Source organism: Olea europaea, unplaced genomic scaffold (genome assembly GCF_002742605.1).
Source record: "Olea europaea var. sylvestris unplaced genomic scaffold, O_europaea_v1 scaffold792, whole genome shotgun sequence".
Lineage (NCBI taxonomy): Eukaryota > Viridiplantae > Streptophyta > Magnoliopsida > Lamiales > Oleaceae > Olea > Olea europaea.
Window position 1 is genome coordinate 211,256 of NW_019266348.1, and position 18,436 is coordinate 229,691.

At 37.9% G+C, this 18,436-nt stretch overlaps 1 protein-coding gene and 1 pseudogene across 2 annotated transcripts; both read right to left on the bottom strand.

Annotated features, from left to right (window-relative positions):
- Positions 1-1,845: 1,845 nt before the first annotated feature.
- LOC111391420 lies at positions 1,846-5,882 on the bottom strand (annotated as a pseudogene).
- Positions 5,883-6,246: 364 nt separating this feature from the next.
- Positions 6,247-14,860, bottom strand: LOC111391434 (autophagy-related protein 9-like). Of its 2 annotated transcripts, none has more exons than XM_023016653.1 (10): positions 14,598-14,860; positions 11,675-12,319; positions 10,836-11,156; positions 10,144-10,366; positions 9,683-9,862; positions 9,377-9,583; positions 7,807-7,884; positions 7,661-7,731; positions 7,359-7,532; positions 6,247-7,263 (listed from the first exon to the last, which is right to left on the bottom strand). In XM_023016653.1, exons 2-10 carry the CDS (start codon positions 12,247-12,249, stop codon positions 6,441-6,443), a joined length of 2,652 nt encoding a protein of 883 aa, XP_022872421.1. In that variant the 5' UTR covers positions 12,250-12,319; positions 14,598-14,860; the 3' UTR covers positions 6,247-6,440. The 2 variants fall into 2 exon arrangements, with proteins under 2 accessions (XP_022872421.1, XP_022872422.1); XM_023016654.1 differs by having other exon boundaries at positions 7,359-7,469; positions 14,598-14,859.
- Positions 14,861-18,436: the final 3,576 nt, after the last annotated feature.

The window sequence follows — 18,436 nt, forward strand, 5'->3', positions numbered from 1 at the left end:
TGTACCAAATTGAATGTCCACAACGGTACTAAACTTGTCCAAATGTCTCTGAACTGGCTCTGCGCTCCCCTGCAAGATGTACAAATGGGATTTCCTCTGTCCCTCCAGTACAACCCGGACACCCCTTCGAACCTTCAAGACTCCACCTCCACCAGAAAATTTGTACCATTTTTCATCCAAAGTACTCAGTGATATGATATTCTTTGTCAAGTCTGGAACATGGCGAACCTGATCGAGTGTCCTCATTGTTCCATCCTGTAGCTTCAATCTGACCCGACTGATTCCTGCAACCCGACAAGATTGGTCGTTTCCCATGACAACTCCACCTTGCTTCACCGTCTCATATGTTTGAAATAAAGTCTTATTGGGACACATATGATACGAACAAATAGAATCCAGAATCCACTCCTCAGGTTTGGATTCCCCATCAGATACAGCCAACATCATATCTCCATCATCACAAAAATTTTCAGCAATATTAGTCTTATTCGAATTACCTGATTGCTCCGCATGATTTGCATGTAAATCACCTTTACCTTGCAAATTGTCGCAATCTTTTTTGATGTGTCCTTTCCTTTTGCAGTAATAACAATACACATTGCTGTATTTCACCTTCGATCTATCCCTCCGTCGATCACCATGAGTAATAAGAGTATCCCCACTCCTAGATGCAGGATCTCCAATCAACAATTCCATATTCTCTTTTGAGAACAGGGCGTTGTATACCTCCTCAATGGATAACGTGTCACGACTATACAGAATTGTATCACGAAATGACGAAAAAGAATTGGGTAGCGAACACAACAGGACCAAGGCTAGATCCTCTTCATCATATTTTACCTCCAACATCTCCAAATCTGCAACGATCTCCTTGAACACAGCAAGGTGGTCCTGCAGTGATCCTTCTTCCGCCATGCGATGAGAATACAACCTCTGCTTTAGAATCAGTTTGCTCCTCAAACTCTTTGTCATGCACAACTGCTCCAGCTTGAGCCACAAAGCAGCCGCTGTCTTTTCCTTCAAAACATCTTGCAGCAAATTGTTGGATAAATGAAGTTGGATTTGCGCTAAAGCCTTCCGATCCTTCCGTTGTTTCTCCTCCATAGACAAGTTTGCTGGCATCCTATCAAAACCCAGCAAAGCATCATCAAGATCCATCTGCGTCAACACAGCTCTCACCTTTACTTGCCACAGCGAAAATCTTGTATTGCGATCCAATAGCGAAATTTCATACGTCAACGAATTCATCTCTGAAAAATCTCAATCAAATCAGGAAGAACTTGTAACCTGCAACACCAAAAACTGAAAACTACCGAACGTGCAAGGGGCAAAATAGTCCAGAACCACAATTTTGTCCAAAACTGAAATTGGACACCACCACAAGGTCCGTCTCGTCATCCGGAGAAAACTACCTGAAGACACCGTCGTCGAAAACCATCGCACGCGCCGCTACTCTCCTCGCCGGAGTTCCACTGCCGACGACTGGTCGGAAAACGCGCCGACAACCTGTGACCCTTTCTGGACCGTGTCTGCCTGTTGAGTCCACTGGTGGTATTCGTTTCTCCAAACTCTTTTTGGTTTGACCAGAAAACGCAAAAACAGATCCGGCAGAAAATCGAAAAATTAGACAGATTCGTTTTCTGATTTTCTGGTAATTTTCAGACAATTTTTCGATCAGTTTCAGGCCAAAAATCCACCAATAATCCCGCTCTGATACCACTTGTTGGGACCGATTGACCAATAATACAGGAATTGAGATTTAATGAATTCCACTTGTTGTAATTGAAGTATTGAACAAGATCACAAATAACCCAAGAACAAGATTAAAGTAAGTAAAAGAAAAACTCGCAGAAGAAACGATATTTTATTAATTCACTATGAAAGGAGAGTACAATACAGCAAAATGTTTCAATAAAATTGACAGAGGAGCCTTGTATTTATAGTATAAAATCTAGCCCTAAAAGGGTCCCAAAAAAGGTAGAAAATCTATTGCAATTTAGACTCCTATTTGAGTCACACTTCTAACAACCTTCACTGCCAAGGGGCAAAGGCAAGGCCTTCGTAAGAGACTCGAAGGATGAACCACGAGCTTTTGACTTTAATTGTTCAAGAACTCGAGTAGCTTCTTTGAGTTCATCTTGAGCACTTGGCCCGTGGCCCTCCCATGCTTCAACTACCTGCTCCTAGAAGTTAATGGCAAGTGGATAGCTGTTCAATTAAGGAAGGAAAAAAGATGTTATATAAAATATTTTCCACCCGACAAAGAGCAAATGTACAACAATAGCAACCAAAAATACATGATATCAAGATAATCTTTAATCAATTGATAGAATAGTAATCTACCGTTTTATTTTTTATTTTATTTAGTGGAGCTTTAAAGGAACATGTGGACAAACCCATTCATCAATTTATCCATATCTTATGAGATTTCAGCCGTTAATGAAGGTCTTGGCTATCTATAACAAATCTGAGGATTCGTTCAAACAATTTTCTAAAGGAGCATTGGAATGAATGTTTTAAGCATAAAATCAAAATGTTGCATCTATTTTCAAGTCAAAGTCATGAGCACGGGCAGATTTCCCCCTCCTTCCTGAATAAGCTAGCAGAAAAGAAATACGTATGATTTCCACATAAATTTGGCAAGTCAATAGCTCAAAAGAGAGAATAATCAACGATTTTTAAAATGAGTGCTGATCCTATAGGAAGTGTACACTACTCCACATAATTTTACCATAGCCGTTTAACACCTATTTTTCAACCCCAAAGGTTGAAATTGCTCAAGCTGGCATTATTTGTCCCCTTGAATAGAGCGAAACATAATCAACGTTGGACATGTATTATTCCATGAGAAATGAGCACTACAGGAAACTTCAAGCATGCATAGGAAAAAGGACTTCAATTCAGTTATTTGATAGTGCAGTTTTTTAAGATTTTATAGGTAAACCATTGTGTTGTTTTCTAGAAAGGACTCTTGATACAGAAAGATGATAGGTCAGAAACAGTCTTTAGATTGGGATAACTAAAATAATCAATGAAACACTCTTCAGAAACTTATGGTTACTTACACAGTGGATGAATGAACTTCATTAAAAGAAACAAATTATTTATAAGGACCATTTCACATTGGTTTACATATATATATTTTCATAAAGCACGCATCTTGAACATATCCAACAGAAAATCAGCAAGTGAGAAAACAACAATAACATTTTGGCTGGTACTACTTTATGATGGAGCTTGTGAATTTCAGTAGGATAAGTAGAGAGTATCGTGACTGCAAAGTTCAATCTAGTGTTCACATATCCATTGACAACCATATCCATATGTATGCATTGTTGTGTGCACATTCACTTGATCAACAATAATAAGTCTAAATCAATATTCAATAGGAGTAAGCTGGAGCACCTATATGTGCATAGCATAATCCAACATGTGAATAAAACTATTATTGTTCCAATATACATGCACGAGTAAAATATCACATTCATTTTTGTTTCATTGTCTCCTTCCCTAAAACAAAGTTTCAAGCCTCAACTCTCAGCAGAGTAGCAGAAGCTCTGAAAGCTCCAAACCCCCCCAACCCCACACACACAGCCCGTAAGAATAAAGGGAAAAAACTCCATCCCATTCTTAATGCTGTACATGGTGATGCCTATATATCTTGAGAATGATTAACCATCAAGTGTCAAAGAGAGTTTAACAATGAATATCATCATAATACTACATGCACAATATATGAACCAAAAGGTGTGTTTGAAAGTATAGCATGATGCTCTAGAAATATTTCATAAACTCAATAAAGTTATTTGTGACAACACGTGGTGGGAACTTAGTATTCACAAAAAATGAAAACGTCCATCTAGTACTACACCAGGAATTTGTAAGCATTAGGGGAGAGTTAAACTATAACCAGAAATGAAAAGGCGATTGTTTTTCAATTTTTACCTTCCCATGGCACCATATGCTTTTGAAAGGTTCTGACACGCTTCTATTGAATCCGCATGATGAGGACCTAAAGACACATCCATGATATCTTTCGCATATGCAAAAACCTGGGCAGCTGATTGTGGTCTTTCTAATTCTAAAAAAGCTGCTCCCAAGTTATTATAAACATAACCCACTCCAAAATGCTTGGAACCAAAACTCTCTTTTAATCTTTCTGCAGCATCTTCCAAGTAAGGAATTGCCTCTTCCACCTTCCCTGTCAACAGAAGCAACCAACCAATTCTTGCAGAAACACTTCCCACTGAATGTTGCTCTTGAGGCAGTTTCTCAAGCATTGCCACTGTTCTCTTTAACAAGGAGATTGCAGTTTCAAATTCATTCATAGTCTCATACTGCATAGAAATTTCCATAAATGCCTCAGCAACATTGAGAGAAGAGCTTTCTTTCTTGTCGAGAATTCCACAGGCAATCTCGAGACACCTCTTTGAGTCTGCAAACTTCTCCTGATTACACAAAGCTTTGGCCATGGAAGTAAAGACCATAGCTCGATCCTCACTCTCCTTGTCAGTCTGCTGAACAACGCCCTTCAAAGTATTGATAGCCTCGTCATACCTCCCCAGGGCAATTTGCATATTGGCTGCATCAATCTCTGCATGAAGCAAATCTGAACTATGACCCCAGTTCTTCAAGATCCTCTGTGATAATTGATTTTGCTCCAACGCCTTCTCATGCTCTTCTAATCCAGTATAAATAACTCCAAGAAGCCTCCTATCATGGGCAACTTCCACCGAGTTATGCCCCAACCGAGTTTTATGGATTTCTATTGCCTTCAAACAAAATGGAAGCGCCTCCTTAAAATTCAGAACAGCGGCATATGCCTCTGCTACATCCCTATTAGCCTTCCCACGTTCTCTACTATCTTATTCCAAAATCATTTCTTTAATCTCAAAAGACTTCCTAAGATTACCAATAGCCTCCTCTCTCCTACCCATTGCCGTCTTAGTATTATACAATTCAAACTGAACGGCATGTAAAACAGGTCTGATATCGTTAGCACTACAGGAACCCTCCTCCTCTAACTTACATAATACTCTATTAGCCCTATTCAAATACCCCAAACTATCACTAAACCTGTTTAGATTATAAGAAGCAGAACCCAACAATTGCAAAGTAATGGCAAGAGGCAAAGATGACTTATTACTATTATTGTGATTATCATCCATAATTTTCAAAGCCCTTTGAGCAAAAGACACAGCCTTTTCAGGGTCCTCACCTTCTTAGTCAAGTTTGAGGCCCATTTTCAAGCACGCCAAGCCCAGCTTTCTCTCATCAAAGGAAAGCCTCCATGTCTTTGAATGCTTCAAGCATGTCATCCGCCGACTCGGCCGACTCAAAATCCTCCTCAATTTGTGATCTTTCTTTAATTTTCCTCTGTCTTGAGGATAAAAGAGAGACATTTTGGCCATTTGGGTCAACAAGGGTGTTCAGATTCTGAGACGAGGCCGTCTGAAATTTATAGGTTTTGGGGCTAGAAAAGAGTAAAGATTGAGTCTTTGGACAAGAATTCAGAGTATGTGACTCGTGGTTCGATGACTGATCATTGGTGGTGGCCGAGGGGGCGAGGCAAGAATAGTGGGTGGTGGAGTCTCTGAAAAGGATATAAGAAGAGGTTTTGGTGGATGGTTGGCGGAGGTGACAGAGGAGTCTCGATGAAGCTCTTCTCATGGTAATGGATTTGTATGGAATTTGATGGTTATTGACAGTGCACTCTATTGGGGGTTTCGGTTTGTCGAACCCTTGAACCCTAAACCCTTCAAACTAGATTTTTCAATTTTCCGATCTCTCACTGTACAAAAGTTAGGAAAATTGAAGGTTGGCTCCCAGCATTATGCCCTTTATACCCTATTTTTCAACCCCACGGCCACATAAACAGATGCCACCAAGCACTAGTGAGACTGAATCACATAATCTGATAAATGGCCTTTTTTTCAAAATATACTAATAAAATACTTGTGCTAGTTATTCACTTTGAATAATGTTAAATGTACATTCCATGGTTTATATCTTTTTTGACATCCACTGTGTTGTCAAAAAACTGTGGACGGAAAAGTAATTTAATAAAAAAATATATAAATTGATGAATGATATATTGTCACTAGCACAATGTAAACAATGATGTCAAATATGATATACATGTAACATGATTGATTCACTTTTTACGTGCATCAAAATAAATAAACAAACACAAAACTTCCATGTCTGATTGAAGCATTGTTGTGAAAGACTTACTGATAGCCACAATAAAATCAAGTGAGTACTATGTAAATACGAGGAATGGTTTGAAAAGACATTGTTTACATCAGTGTTTTCAACTTAAACAGACTTTAGTAGCATCCACTTCCCCCTCCAAATCATTATCAACCTGAAGCCTATTCAATATTTAATTATATACAAGATATATACAACAAAGAATTTAGAGATGCATTCCTGCAGAATCACACAAGATTTGAAGGATCAGCACTCTCAGTAGGCCTCTCTAAAGGCCTGCTTTCATATATATCATCGAATGGAAGACTGAATTCGCCACCATCTAAGTTGTCTATAAAGAAAGATTGAGAAAGCCTCTTACGATTCCTCCATTCCGAGTCTTCTTGATCCTCCACACTCTGCTCTGAGAAATTATCGTAATTATAATGCGGAGCATTGTGGAAGAAATTTGGAGGATCAAGAAAACTTGTCTGCGGATCCGCACCTTGTGGTTGACTTCTAGCCCACCAATGGCTCCCTGTAGGGCGGTGTTCTGCATTACTTGTGTTGTGATGTTGCAAGACACTTTGCTGAAAGAGAGGAGAAGATGTAGAAGCCTCAAGATGACTCTGAACTCGATCGACATCAAGATATCTCCAGTTGCCACAATATTTTGCTTCGTTTTTTGATGAGTGGGAAGCATTCCGGAAATCATTAGGGTTCTCCTCGACATCGGCAAAAGTGTTAAATGAAATGTCTCTTGTATAACCAGCTCTATCGTGATTTCGTGAGGTATAATACCAGTCGAGAATATATGGAAAATTCTTCTCTTCAACATCTATCAGCCACATCGAATCAGTTACAGCATTACCAAAAGGCATTTCCCTCGAAAAGTTGTAGTTTCGGCCACCAAACCCTCCAAAATTTGGACTCTGCTGCTGCATTCTAGAAGCCAACTCTGCAATTCTTGTTCCTTGTCCTTGCAACTTTTGATCTCGAAACGCTTTGATAGATGCAAGGAAATGTTTCCCCTGAGCATCTGGTTCCCACGAAGGATAGCTAATCTGGAAGCTGCAAGCATGGTAGTTGAGTTCATCAGAACCATCTCAAATTTTCCCAAATAAGACCAAGATAGAAGCATATGACATGATTAAAGATGGTTATACCTCAAGGCTGATTTTTCCATTTTCCCCTGGGAGCTTCTCTTAATGCGAGGCGAATTAAATGGTGAGCCATATTTGCTGTTGCCATGATCTTTAAAATTGAAGACACCGAAACTGCCGGAGGAGAAAAATTCATCAAGTTGCTGGATTTGGACAGTATAGAGAGGAAAACATAACCTATTGTGCAGGAAAACTTTAATAACCTAAAATCTTGTTTGGTATACAGCCCAGTAAGGTATAATGTTGAATACTAAACTTCACTGATAGTTTTAAGTGGAAAAGGAGAAGATATGTGCTATACGAACCAGCAAACATGGCCTACACCTTCAACGTTCGTAGTAAAATCCACAATGAACTGCAAAATGTCATCCACCCGCTGCAACATCAAAACAGCTTATTAGTTCAGAAACAACTAGAGTGAGATAAAAAAAAAAACATTTAAAGTCACAACCTTTGGGACAACGAATAGAAGCAAGTAAGGCGTGATAAAGATTGAGGCCATCTCCTCCAGCAGCATCATTCCACTGTACTGCACCAAGAAATAGATCCACATTAGCCTAAAGTAGTTCAAAGTAATGCAGCCCATAAACAGAAACTAGGGATTGTTTTTGGCCATTTTGCAGTTTGAGAATGGTTATAGTAGCTTTTAGATTTTCCTCCAGTATTAGGGTTTTATTTTGGTGACTTACGCTTTATTTCTACCACTAGCGCTAGGATTATTTATATTAATTTTGAGATTTCCTTCTCACGCTAGAAATTTGGTTGCAGTGTACAATAAGACCATAAAGATCTGTTTAGATGAGGACCAATTCAATAAGAAAGTGAGTCTTGTCAATTATCTGTCCAAATTCTTGGTAATCCACGTGAAGGACTCCAAATTCTCTGTATCTGGGGTGAATTACGAATTTTTTAATATCTATTTCCTGGCATTCACGAGAGAATAAACAAGAGCTAGAAGGTTGGATTATGAATTGTGTGTTTCCGTAAATCAACCTTTTGGCATCTACAATAACAATCAAATGTTAAAAAATAATAGCAGATTCGAAAACATTTATGTTTTTGATAATGAAATTCTTGCACTCATAGGACCTCTTGGCATCACAACAGCAGTAGAATATTTAATAAACCCGGGGAAGAAAGGGGTCAGAGGTAGGGTGGAGGGAGGGATGGACTGTGAATATGCCCTACTAGAAGCCACTGAAAACTGCCAAATTATTCCAACAAACTCTTTATGAAACAAGCAGTTAATTAATAATATTTGAAAGGTAAAATTGTAGCAAGGTCCCCAACCTATGCATTCTGCTCAAATGCATCCAAAACCTTTAAATCTGGGTCGCCAAATCCTCAGCCTTTTTGTTAATGTAGCAAAATTAGTCCTAGGGGATGGTTTTCATCCAAATGCATGTTAAAATTGCATGTCTCTCACACACTCCCTTTACTGAGGAATAAAATAAGTAAATACATATAAGCCCCCGTTTGGCCCCTATTAAATTAAATTTCATTTTTCTCTCTCTTAGTTTTAACTACACAATCTTCTATAAAATAATATTATACGTAAATCGTAAACTTTTCCTTCTTTTTCAACCACCCATTCTCCAAAAAATACTATTCCACCCATTATAATTTGAAATAATGAAGGCCAAATGGGGGCTAAATTTAGTGAAAAATTAAAGTAAAGGAGGAGAAGGTGGGGTATGAAGGTCGACTGTTGGAATGGGGAGGGGCAGTGGTTGATGTGTGTGTGTGGTTGGGGGGGGGGGGGGGGGGGGGGAGGTGTTGGAGGCCCTGGAGCTGGGATTCAGTGTACATCATGTGCAATGCATGAGCATTTGTAATGTCAATTTGGAGCAAAACTGTCTACTTGGACTAAATCTGCTCCAATAGAAGATTGAGGATTTGACTACCAAAATTTAAAGGTTAGGTCGTATTGGCACAAAATACCTTGGTTGTAAATGGAGTCGGGGGCAGATTTCAAGGTAACCAGCTTAGAAACTGAAGTCTGGTATATAGCATGTGAATACCTGAAATAGAGTTTCAAATTCCGCCCGTACAGTCTCAGTATTCTCCTTTTCCCGCCATTTTTTTGGCATATAATGTGTATGTTGGACCACACGTGTCATTGCCCCCAGTGGATCCAGGACAAGCAACTCATCCACCATTGCAGCCCGACTTATAGCAGTTATAGTTCCAAAAACAGCAGCATACCAAAATAAGTTGCGACCAAATATCTGCGAGATTCAAACAAATGATCGATGAAAAAAATGCCTTAATTACAAGAACAGACATGCTGCCAAATACATATAAGTAGTGTGAGTCAAAAGTGTTACATGGCCTTCTAGCAGAGACTCTTCTAGGAAGGCAATAATTATGAGGACAGCAGCAAAGCCACCAGAAACAAACGAGATAAACTTTGCAATAATGGTTAGTATAGGTGAAGGAAATTGCTTTAGATAATCTGAAGCATGCACTACACTGCTATTTATCCGGTGCTTGAACAAATGGTCAACCTGTAAGAAAGATGAGACACCATAAGTGATATACCACTCTTCACCAAAACAAAATAAAATAAATAAGTTCTTTTGAATAATTTAAACATGTAGAGGATGCAAACCTTCAGACGTGTTTTTAAAGTAGTACAATCAGCATAAGTAACTAATAGTAGTTTTCAGAATGACAAATAATTATAAATTGCAAGAATTGGACGAAATAGTTTCTTAGCCCCCAGCCTCCCCTCAAGAAAAAGAATGAGAAATAGAGCCAAGCAAGCAGACAAATTTAAGAGTCATACCTCATTGAATTCCCTAAACATCCACTTGGAGAGATTTGACCATCTTCTATGTGACGCTGTACTTGGATGATTATAGAACTGTTCAGCATGTCTTAAAAAAAGATATACCAGCATGAATATGACAAGAAAAGGAGACAGAAGCAGCATTGCAAAGCCAACTATCATAAGCCTTTTCCTTAATGTTTTAGGATCCGAGACGAACTCCGTCCGCAGACAAAAGTTTCTGTGGATTTAACGAACGTTTAGATCAGAAGACAGAAGTAAAATGGTCTGCAACCAAATTAAACATACGTATTTCTTTATGGTCAAACAAGACTAGTCCAACTTGATGCCAAAAGAATATATGCATAATCACCATCATCTGCCAAGACAATGTAGGGGGAGACGAAATTAAGGAGACTTTTTCTTGAAAAACAAAATGAGTGTTCCAACTATTCTGATCTTTAGCGATTAATCTCTAGTATCATGTCTTTTATATGTATGAAAAGCTCACGCAACATATTTAGCATGGAACAGTTGTGTGTCGTAACACATGATTCATTACCTAATTGGAAATTCATGTTCTTAAAATGCCAAAAACAATTGACTGTCCATAGGATCTCTTACATTTCCCCACGTCCACCCCAAGTGACTAATGATAATTATTTATTTCACAGATGCTTGTGTGTGCAAAGGGGGGAGATCATAACTACCTGTCAAACATGCTCTGCAAAATGCACCAATTCAAGGTCCATTCAAGTGTTTTTGTTAGTACTAGTCGATGTTGCACACCATTTAGACCAACTCTGAAAGTTGGACCAGCACCTGGAACCCACCCAGAAATAGGGAAGGCAAGCACTCCTTTATTAACCATTCCAATCAAATAATTCTCCTTCCGCATCAACCGCATTACCACATCATGAATAGAAAGATCCTTGACCACACATAGTTGTTGCAAACTTTGTACCTGAATGACTTTTTCAAGAATCAATGCCCATGGCATAGTTTTTATTTCATTATCCGTTACATGGAGACTGCACAAAAACATTCAATTTTTTTTAGTAAGTCAAAAAACGAACAGATCCAATTGTCCTAAAAGACAATCAGAGACTGATGTCAAATTGTTAAGACAACCAAGAAAAATGCAATGTGTAATCCATGGTCCACATTTCTTCCCCCCAAAACAAATATAACCATGAAAAGATAAAGATGCTGAAAAAAAAGAAAGAAAGATGGAGCTTTTTAAAGGTACCAAGTTTACTGATAAGTAAGTAAATAAGTTCTAGAAAAATATAATTTTTCATTGGTTAATATTAGAATAAGTTACTTATTTTAAGGGAAAAGTAAGAATTATTTCCAAAATAAGTAACTCGTTGTACTCAAAGTGTTTACGTTTGGAACTGAAAAATTACTTTAAGAGTAACTTTAAAGCTTAGCCAACCAGCCTATCAGTCTTCACTTGCAGAAAAAATTAAGTTCACTTTTTTTAAGCTTAGCCAAACATGTTATTTGGCCAGATTTGTGTTAAATTCCATATTAGATCAAGACATACCTGTTGTAGAAAAACTGACGGATCTTAAGAGTCTCCTTTAATTGCGTGAAAAACCTCAAGAAACAGAAGATCCAGTAGATGGAAAATATTCCAAGGTATCCTACAATTATAGCTTTGGAAAGAGTAAAAGGAGTGAACGGATGCTTATGCAAAGCTTCCTCGGAAAGATCGCAAGGCTTAATTCCAGATTCCACTGCATCCATTCCACACTTCGCATTGCGAAGGCCATTCCAATCAACAAATAACAAGAAAAATCCAGAGAAACATATGATGAAAAGAAGGCTTAGAAGCTCGAAAATCCACTTGAAAATAATGCACCAAAGCCCTTTCTCACAGTAGTAGGTGTAAATCCTCTCAATAAACAGATCCAGATCGTCAATGGGTTCTACATTTGAAGTCTCACAGTCAAGAAGCCCAGATGGACTTTCACTATGGGGGCTTGGCGGCTTATGATAGTCAGACAATTCAATTTCTTGAGGTACATCTTTAAGCAACCCTGTCTTTAGAGATGATGTACTGTGCCAATTCCATTTGAATATGTTAAGAGAGTTAGCACTTATTTGCCCGCTGAACATCACTCATACACGCTTACAGAAGGCAAAATCAGCCAGTCCATTCCTCGACTACTTCAATCAGAACATTGTGCTGAAAAACAAAATAGAATCAATGTAACCCTAAAACTTGACAAGATATCTATGTAAAAATTCACACAACATTTTTATTTCTTTTACTCTTAAAAATAAGCAATTAACAGTTTCATTTTGCGGAGGGAGGGGGTACACAGTACACTAGTTCATAAGTTTTTGTTCATTCGTATTCTTAAAGTAAATCATCTCATTGTACAAATTTAAACAAATTGATTTTGTAAAGCAATAGATGCTTGATAACTGTTGTTATCAATTTAATTTGAGTAACTAAACTATTAGAACCTGTTGCTCAGTTACAAATTTATTCTAATTTAGTGAAGATTTAGATTCATTTGTATATGAGATTTACCACCATACCGTCAACAGTTGAAAAGTAAGGATGTTTGATGCCTTACGGCCTTCATCTTACTCTTCATATGTGTTAAACTTTTTTGTATGTTCTTTCCTAAGAAAATTTACTAAGTTGTACAATGACCTCAAAATGGACACATATATGAATAGCCACACAGCTGGATTGCTGTAGTTCCAATGCATATTCAAGCCAGGTTAAACATGCTCTGTTTTACGCCCTCACGTAGGCTCTCACATCTGAACATTGCATCTCAGTCAGTCTTTTCAATTTGAAAATAGAAATGCATAGTTCGCCGACCAAACTATCTATGAGGAATTTGTAGCAGAACTTTCGTATAAAGAGACCACTGCTAAATTTCATTATTTGTAAAAACTAACAACCTCATTGAAACATTACAGAAAATGATCACTAAAATGACTTCCCAATTTGATTGTTTATTTACTTGTTTTAGGCCTGTTCGTCTGATATAGTACATGTTATCCAGGAAACATAGCACAAAGTAACGATCCATCCTGTTCAACTTGGCTGATCACTCCACCATAAGTTCAATCCCAACATATGATAATATACAGTACAACTCTCATAAATCAGTAAAATTTCCTGGCTCCAATTTGAACTAATGGGATAAATTAATGACCCCTATTATATAATATAATTTCTCAATCCCGACCTTATTATTTATAGAGGATATACTATACATATACAGCTCTTTAGTTAATAAAACATGCACACACCCTAACTATAAACAATACTCATGCTCCAAACATCATATAATCAGATCAGCACTATAATATTAAATGCAGATTGAATTTAGACAATTTAGGAGATGTAATAGAACTCTTTTCTACCCAGAAACTTTAATGAATATATTAAACTACGATGATAGTAACAAAAAAAAAAAAAAAAAAAAAAAAAAAAAAAAAGAATTTAGACAATTTAGGAGATGTAATAGAACTCTTTTCTACCCAGAAACTTTAATGAAAATATTAAACTACGATGAAAGAAAAAAAAAAAAAAAAAAAAAGGAAACTGTATAAAAAGCTTAATGTAGCAGAATTGGACAATTATTCTGAGTGTTAACAAAAAATCAAAGTGACAGGCAAGAATTAAATTGATTTCATCATCAAAATTTAAGTAAAATATATAAATTAGAAGTTCATAAATATTGTTTCCAGGTGTTTTTCTAATCAAATTAATAGCTTCAGCACCTAGTAATTTAATAACTCTTTGTATGTGCCTATGCAAGTTGGCATTGAGAACCACATCACAAGAGAAGGCATTCAAGACACCAAATGTATATAAATTATACAATGTAAATTTGTACTACATAATGCGACAAAATATGCAGACAGCAATTTAAGTTTTGAAAGAGTAACGTCAAACAGCTGTTATTTATCATTTTGAAGCGCAAAAGCTCCAAAGTGAATGGGGGCTAGAATTGGCAGCCATTAACATCAATAAATGTGAAAATCATATGCAGATACAAGGAACCGTAAGAAAATGACCTTTTCAGCATAGTAAAGTCATCCACAGTTCAATTTTTTTTTTCTCTCTTTCTAAAACAGGAATGTCAAGGGTATATAATTTACTGATAAAGGTTTGAAGTAAGGATTTATTATTTAGCTGCAAGTAATCCAAAACTCGAGATTGTAACTTCAGTTGATCGGATAGTAACTTCAGTTGATCGGATAGTAGCTGAATAGAGAAAAAAACTCAATAATCGCATACTGAGCACAGAAAAAACCAGCTAAAAAAGATTTTGCTCATTTAACATCACACAAGTCAAAAACTTGCAAAATTCCAAGAAAAATAACCATTAGGCATAAGGGAAAAAAACGTAAGAAAATATCTAGTTCTGATTGTTTGGAATCCCAGATTCCCAGATAAAATAAGTAAATAAAGGCCCAAGAAGAGAAATTTTTACCTGCAACCCACAAAAAATCCAGGTCCGCCGGAAGCCAAAACTCACCGCTATAAATTAAAGAATAAATAAATTTTAAAAAATGAAAATTATATAGAGTTAAGAATTTTAAAACACGACCAGATTGCAGACGGCAGGACTGAAGTTTTTCTTTAAGGAATAACTTGATAAGAAAAACGAAAGGGTTTGATAGTGATTGCGTGTAAAGCGAAGAGCAAATTTTTTTTTCCCCTCTTAAATTTATATTTGTTTCTTCAAAGTCCCAAGTGTATTGGGTTTCCTTCTCCCTTCTTACCTTCCCTATATTACTATATTCTGAACGAATAATAAAAAATAAAATAGACCGAGGATGCGTATTTCTTCTTCTCTCTGTGAAAGGAAAAATAATAATAATAATAAATGAAAGAATATTGAAATTGGAGTTAATTTTTCATTACACACTCAGCCCCTGTTTGATTTCCATTACGTAGGAAAATTAATGAGGGGAATAGTGCTTTTTTGAAAAATGATTGGTTGAAAAAGAATGAAAAGTTTTCGATTTACGTATAATATTATTTTATGAAAGATTGTGTGATTGAAAATAGGAGAGAGAAAAATGAAATATAATAGAATTTAATATAATGGGGATCAAACAGGGGCTCAATTTATAACTCCATTACGAATTAATCACTAAATTTTAAAATGCTTTTGAATGAACAATGAACTTTAATGTATTGAACTTCATCGCTCATTTATCATAATTCATTAGTTATTAAATTTCAAAATAATTTCGAGGGATCAAAAAAATTTAATATGTTACACTTCATTGCTCACTCATTATATTTCATTAAGTACTGAACTTTTACTTTAAAATACTTTCGAATGATCATGGACCTTTACTCGCTGAATCGAACTGCTCAGAAATTCAAAATTTTGAAGCATAAAATATCATATGTTGACATCCGAACTTCGATATAATAAAACAGTTCGCTAACCCCACCTCAGTTAAATGTGAGTTCGGTCCTTTCTCCCAAGTCGGACAATCTCGTCGTTATCTCAGAAAAATATCATGATTACCCCCTGTCACATCACCCTATCAATCAAATACACTTGCCACAGGTGACATCATCACCGCCCGGAACAACCAATCCTAAGTCCTCAACCTCCAGCCCCATCATTACCTGGGGAAAACATTGATACATGGCCACCGGCCTCATCGACCAATCACAAGAGAATTCAGCGACCCGAGTTCCGAGCTCGGTACTGTTGCTGATTTGACTGATTTGATGTAATGTAGGCTGAAACTATGTATAAATAATCGAATAGGACTCTTGTAAAGGGCAAGTGATTTCATACAACAACTCAATGCATAATTACACTCTCTAAACATATTTTATGGTCTTTTTTCAACAATAAATCGCCCTTTTTTCTTAAAGTTAGCTTAAGATTAGCCTTGTTAATTTTGACGTCAACAGTTTGGCGCTAGAAAGAGGGCTCTAATTGTGAAAAATAGTCTCATTCTCTCCACAAAATCTGAGAGCCATGAGTCGTAGCTCAAGTTCCAGAAATCCATTTCACACCTACCCTCATAAAACGAATACACCACCAAGTTCTCCACGACGGCGGGACCCTCAAACGAACGCCATGAGGAAAACCTGTACCAGCCACCAACGCAACTCCCCGGGAGTGTATAAGGCAAACGTATGGGAATCCGAGCTCATCCCACTAAACCCGCGGACCAGGATCGAAGGAGGAGAACCGTCGAAGAACTAGAAGGAGTTCAAATCTGTGTCAAGGACCCAACAAAGGGGCTCAAAGTCGGGCGCGAGTTGCAGCCATCCACCTGAAACGAAATTGTGGCCTTTCTTAGACAAAACCTTGATGTCTTCGCCTGGAATCACGGGGGCATGAGAGGAATAGACCCCAAACCAACCTGGCAGGATGAGATCGTCACCTACCTAAAAATCGGGAAATGTCCCGAAAATTTTGCAGAGGCTAGAAAGCTTCGAATCAGGTCGGTCGGGTGTACACTCATTGACGATGTACTATACAAACGGGGATATTCTACACCTTTGTTAAGGTGTTTAAATGAAGAAGAAGCTCAGCATGCCCTGCAAGACATTTACGAAGGAATATATGGAAACCATTCAGGTGGGCTCTCACTAGCCAACAAGATCATACAACAAGGATACTTTTGGCCTGCAATAAGACGTGATTTTCTTGAAATTGTCAAAAGATGCGACAAATGCCAGCGCCTCCCCCATCATAAACGCTCCACCGTGCAAGTTGAACCCAGTAACAGCACCTTGGCCCTTTGCAAAATGGGGTGTCGACCTAATTAGACCTATGCCGGTTGGAAAAGGAGGTGTAAAATTCACCATCGTCGCAGTTGATTACTTTACCAAATGGGTCGAGGCAGAGCCACTTGCCAAGATCACGGAACAGAAAACAATCGACTTTTTTGTGAAAATCAATCATCTGCAGGTTCGGCATACCTCACTCCATTGTTACAGACAATGGAAAACAATTCGACAACTCACGACTTTCAGATTTCTGTGAAGAGTTTGGCATCAAGAAATATTTCTCAACGTCGAACCATCCGCATGCAAACGGCCAAGTCGAAGCCATTAACAAAATTATTAAGCATACATTGAAAGCAAAACTCAACTTGTTTAAAGGAGGATGGGCCGAAGAACTCCCCAATGTGATATGGTCTTATCGCGTCACTGCAAAGACTAGCACGAGAGAAACACCGTTCTCACTGGCTTTCGGTGTAGAGGCTGTAATCCCACTAGAAGTCAACATTCCCTCGCTGTGCATAATTGATTACGACGAAGAAAGGAACCACATGGCTCTTCGTACGGAACTCGACCTAACCGAGGAGAAAAGGAACAATGCTGAACTTAAAAATGCCGTTTACAAGCAGCGGAACGTCAAGTACTACAATCAAAAAGTCCAAAAAAGAGAATTCAAAGTTGGATCCCTTGTATTACGGAAAGTATTCCTCCCCACAAGAGAGGTAGGCAGTAAATGTCTGGGCCCGAATTGGGAGGCCCCTATCTGATAACGAAGGTCCTGCTAAAAGGGGGATATGAGCTGGAAGACTTGGAGGGTAGACCCTTACCCCATCCTTGGAATGCCGAACACCTCAAGCAGTATTATCAATGAATGGGAAAAGTGCGTGACATATAAAGCCCACTTGTAATGTCAATCACACCAATGAAAAGAGACTTCCTATTTTTGAACATCTTCTTCAGAGTACTAAGGAATCTTACAAAGCCCTGCTCCATACGCAGGCCGATCTAAGGGCGTAAGTGCTGCGACCCTTAGTGGATATTCCTCCTAAGGAATCTTACAAAACCCTGCTACATACGCAGACCGATATAAGGCTGTACGTATTACCCTTACAAAGTCCTGCTACATACGCAGGCGAATCTAAGGTTGTACGTGTTACCCTTAGTGGACATTCCTCCTAAAGAATCTTACAAAGCCCTGCTACATACACAGACCGATCTAAGGTCGTAAATGCTACGACCCTTAGCGGAAATTCCTATTTGAAAATTCTATGAAACCCAGCAGCATGTGCAGGCAGATCTAGGTTCGCATGACTTATGAGTTCTGTCACATACGCTGGACTAGAAGACATTCCATTATTAAAAATTCATGAAATGATGAAATAAGCAATAAAATTTAGACCCCACAAAAAAAAAAAAAAACATGCATTTTCATAAGCATTCAAAATAGAGTACGGCTAATCTTCGAGCACAAACAAGATATCCATAAAGTTTAACAAATTCATCACAAATCCAAAAAATGTCCTAAGAAGAGATAGGAGGAGGGAGGTCTTTGCGAGGAGCGACCTC

Excerpts from the sequence above, each read along its gene's own strand:
- LOC111391434 (XM_023016653.1), bottom strand. The coding sequence starts at position 12,249 with ATGTTCAGCGGGCAAATAAGTGCTAACTCTCTTAACATATTCAAATGG. Across the intron at positions 9,863-10,143 it reads TGTTTAGGGAATTCAATGAG|GTTGACCATTTGTTCAAGCA; the intron begins GTATGACTCTTA and ends TCTTTCTTACAG. Across the intron at positions 7,732-7,806 it reads TTCTATTCGTTGTCCCAAAG|CGGGTGGATGACATTTTGCA; the intron begins GTTGTGACTTTA and ends TTGATGTTGCAG.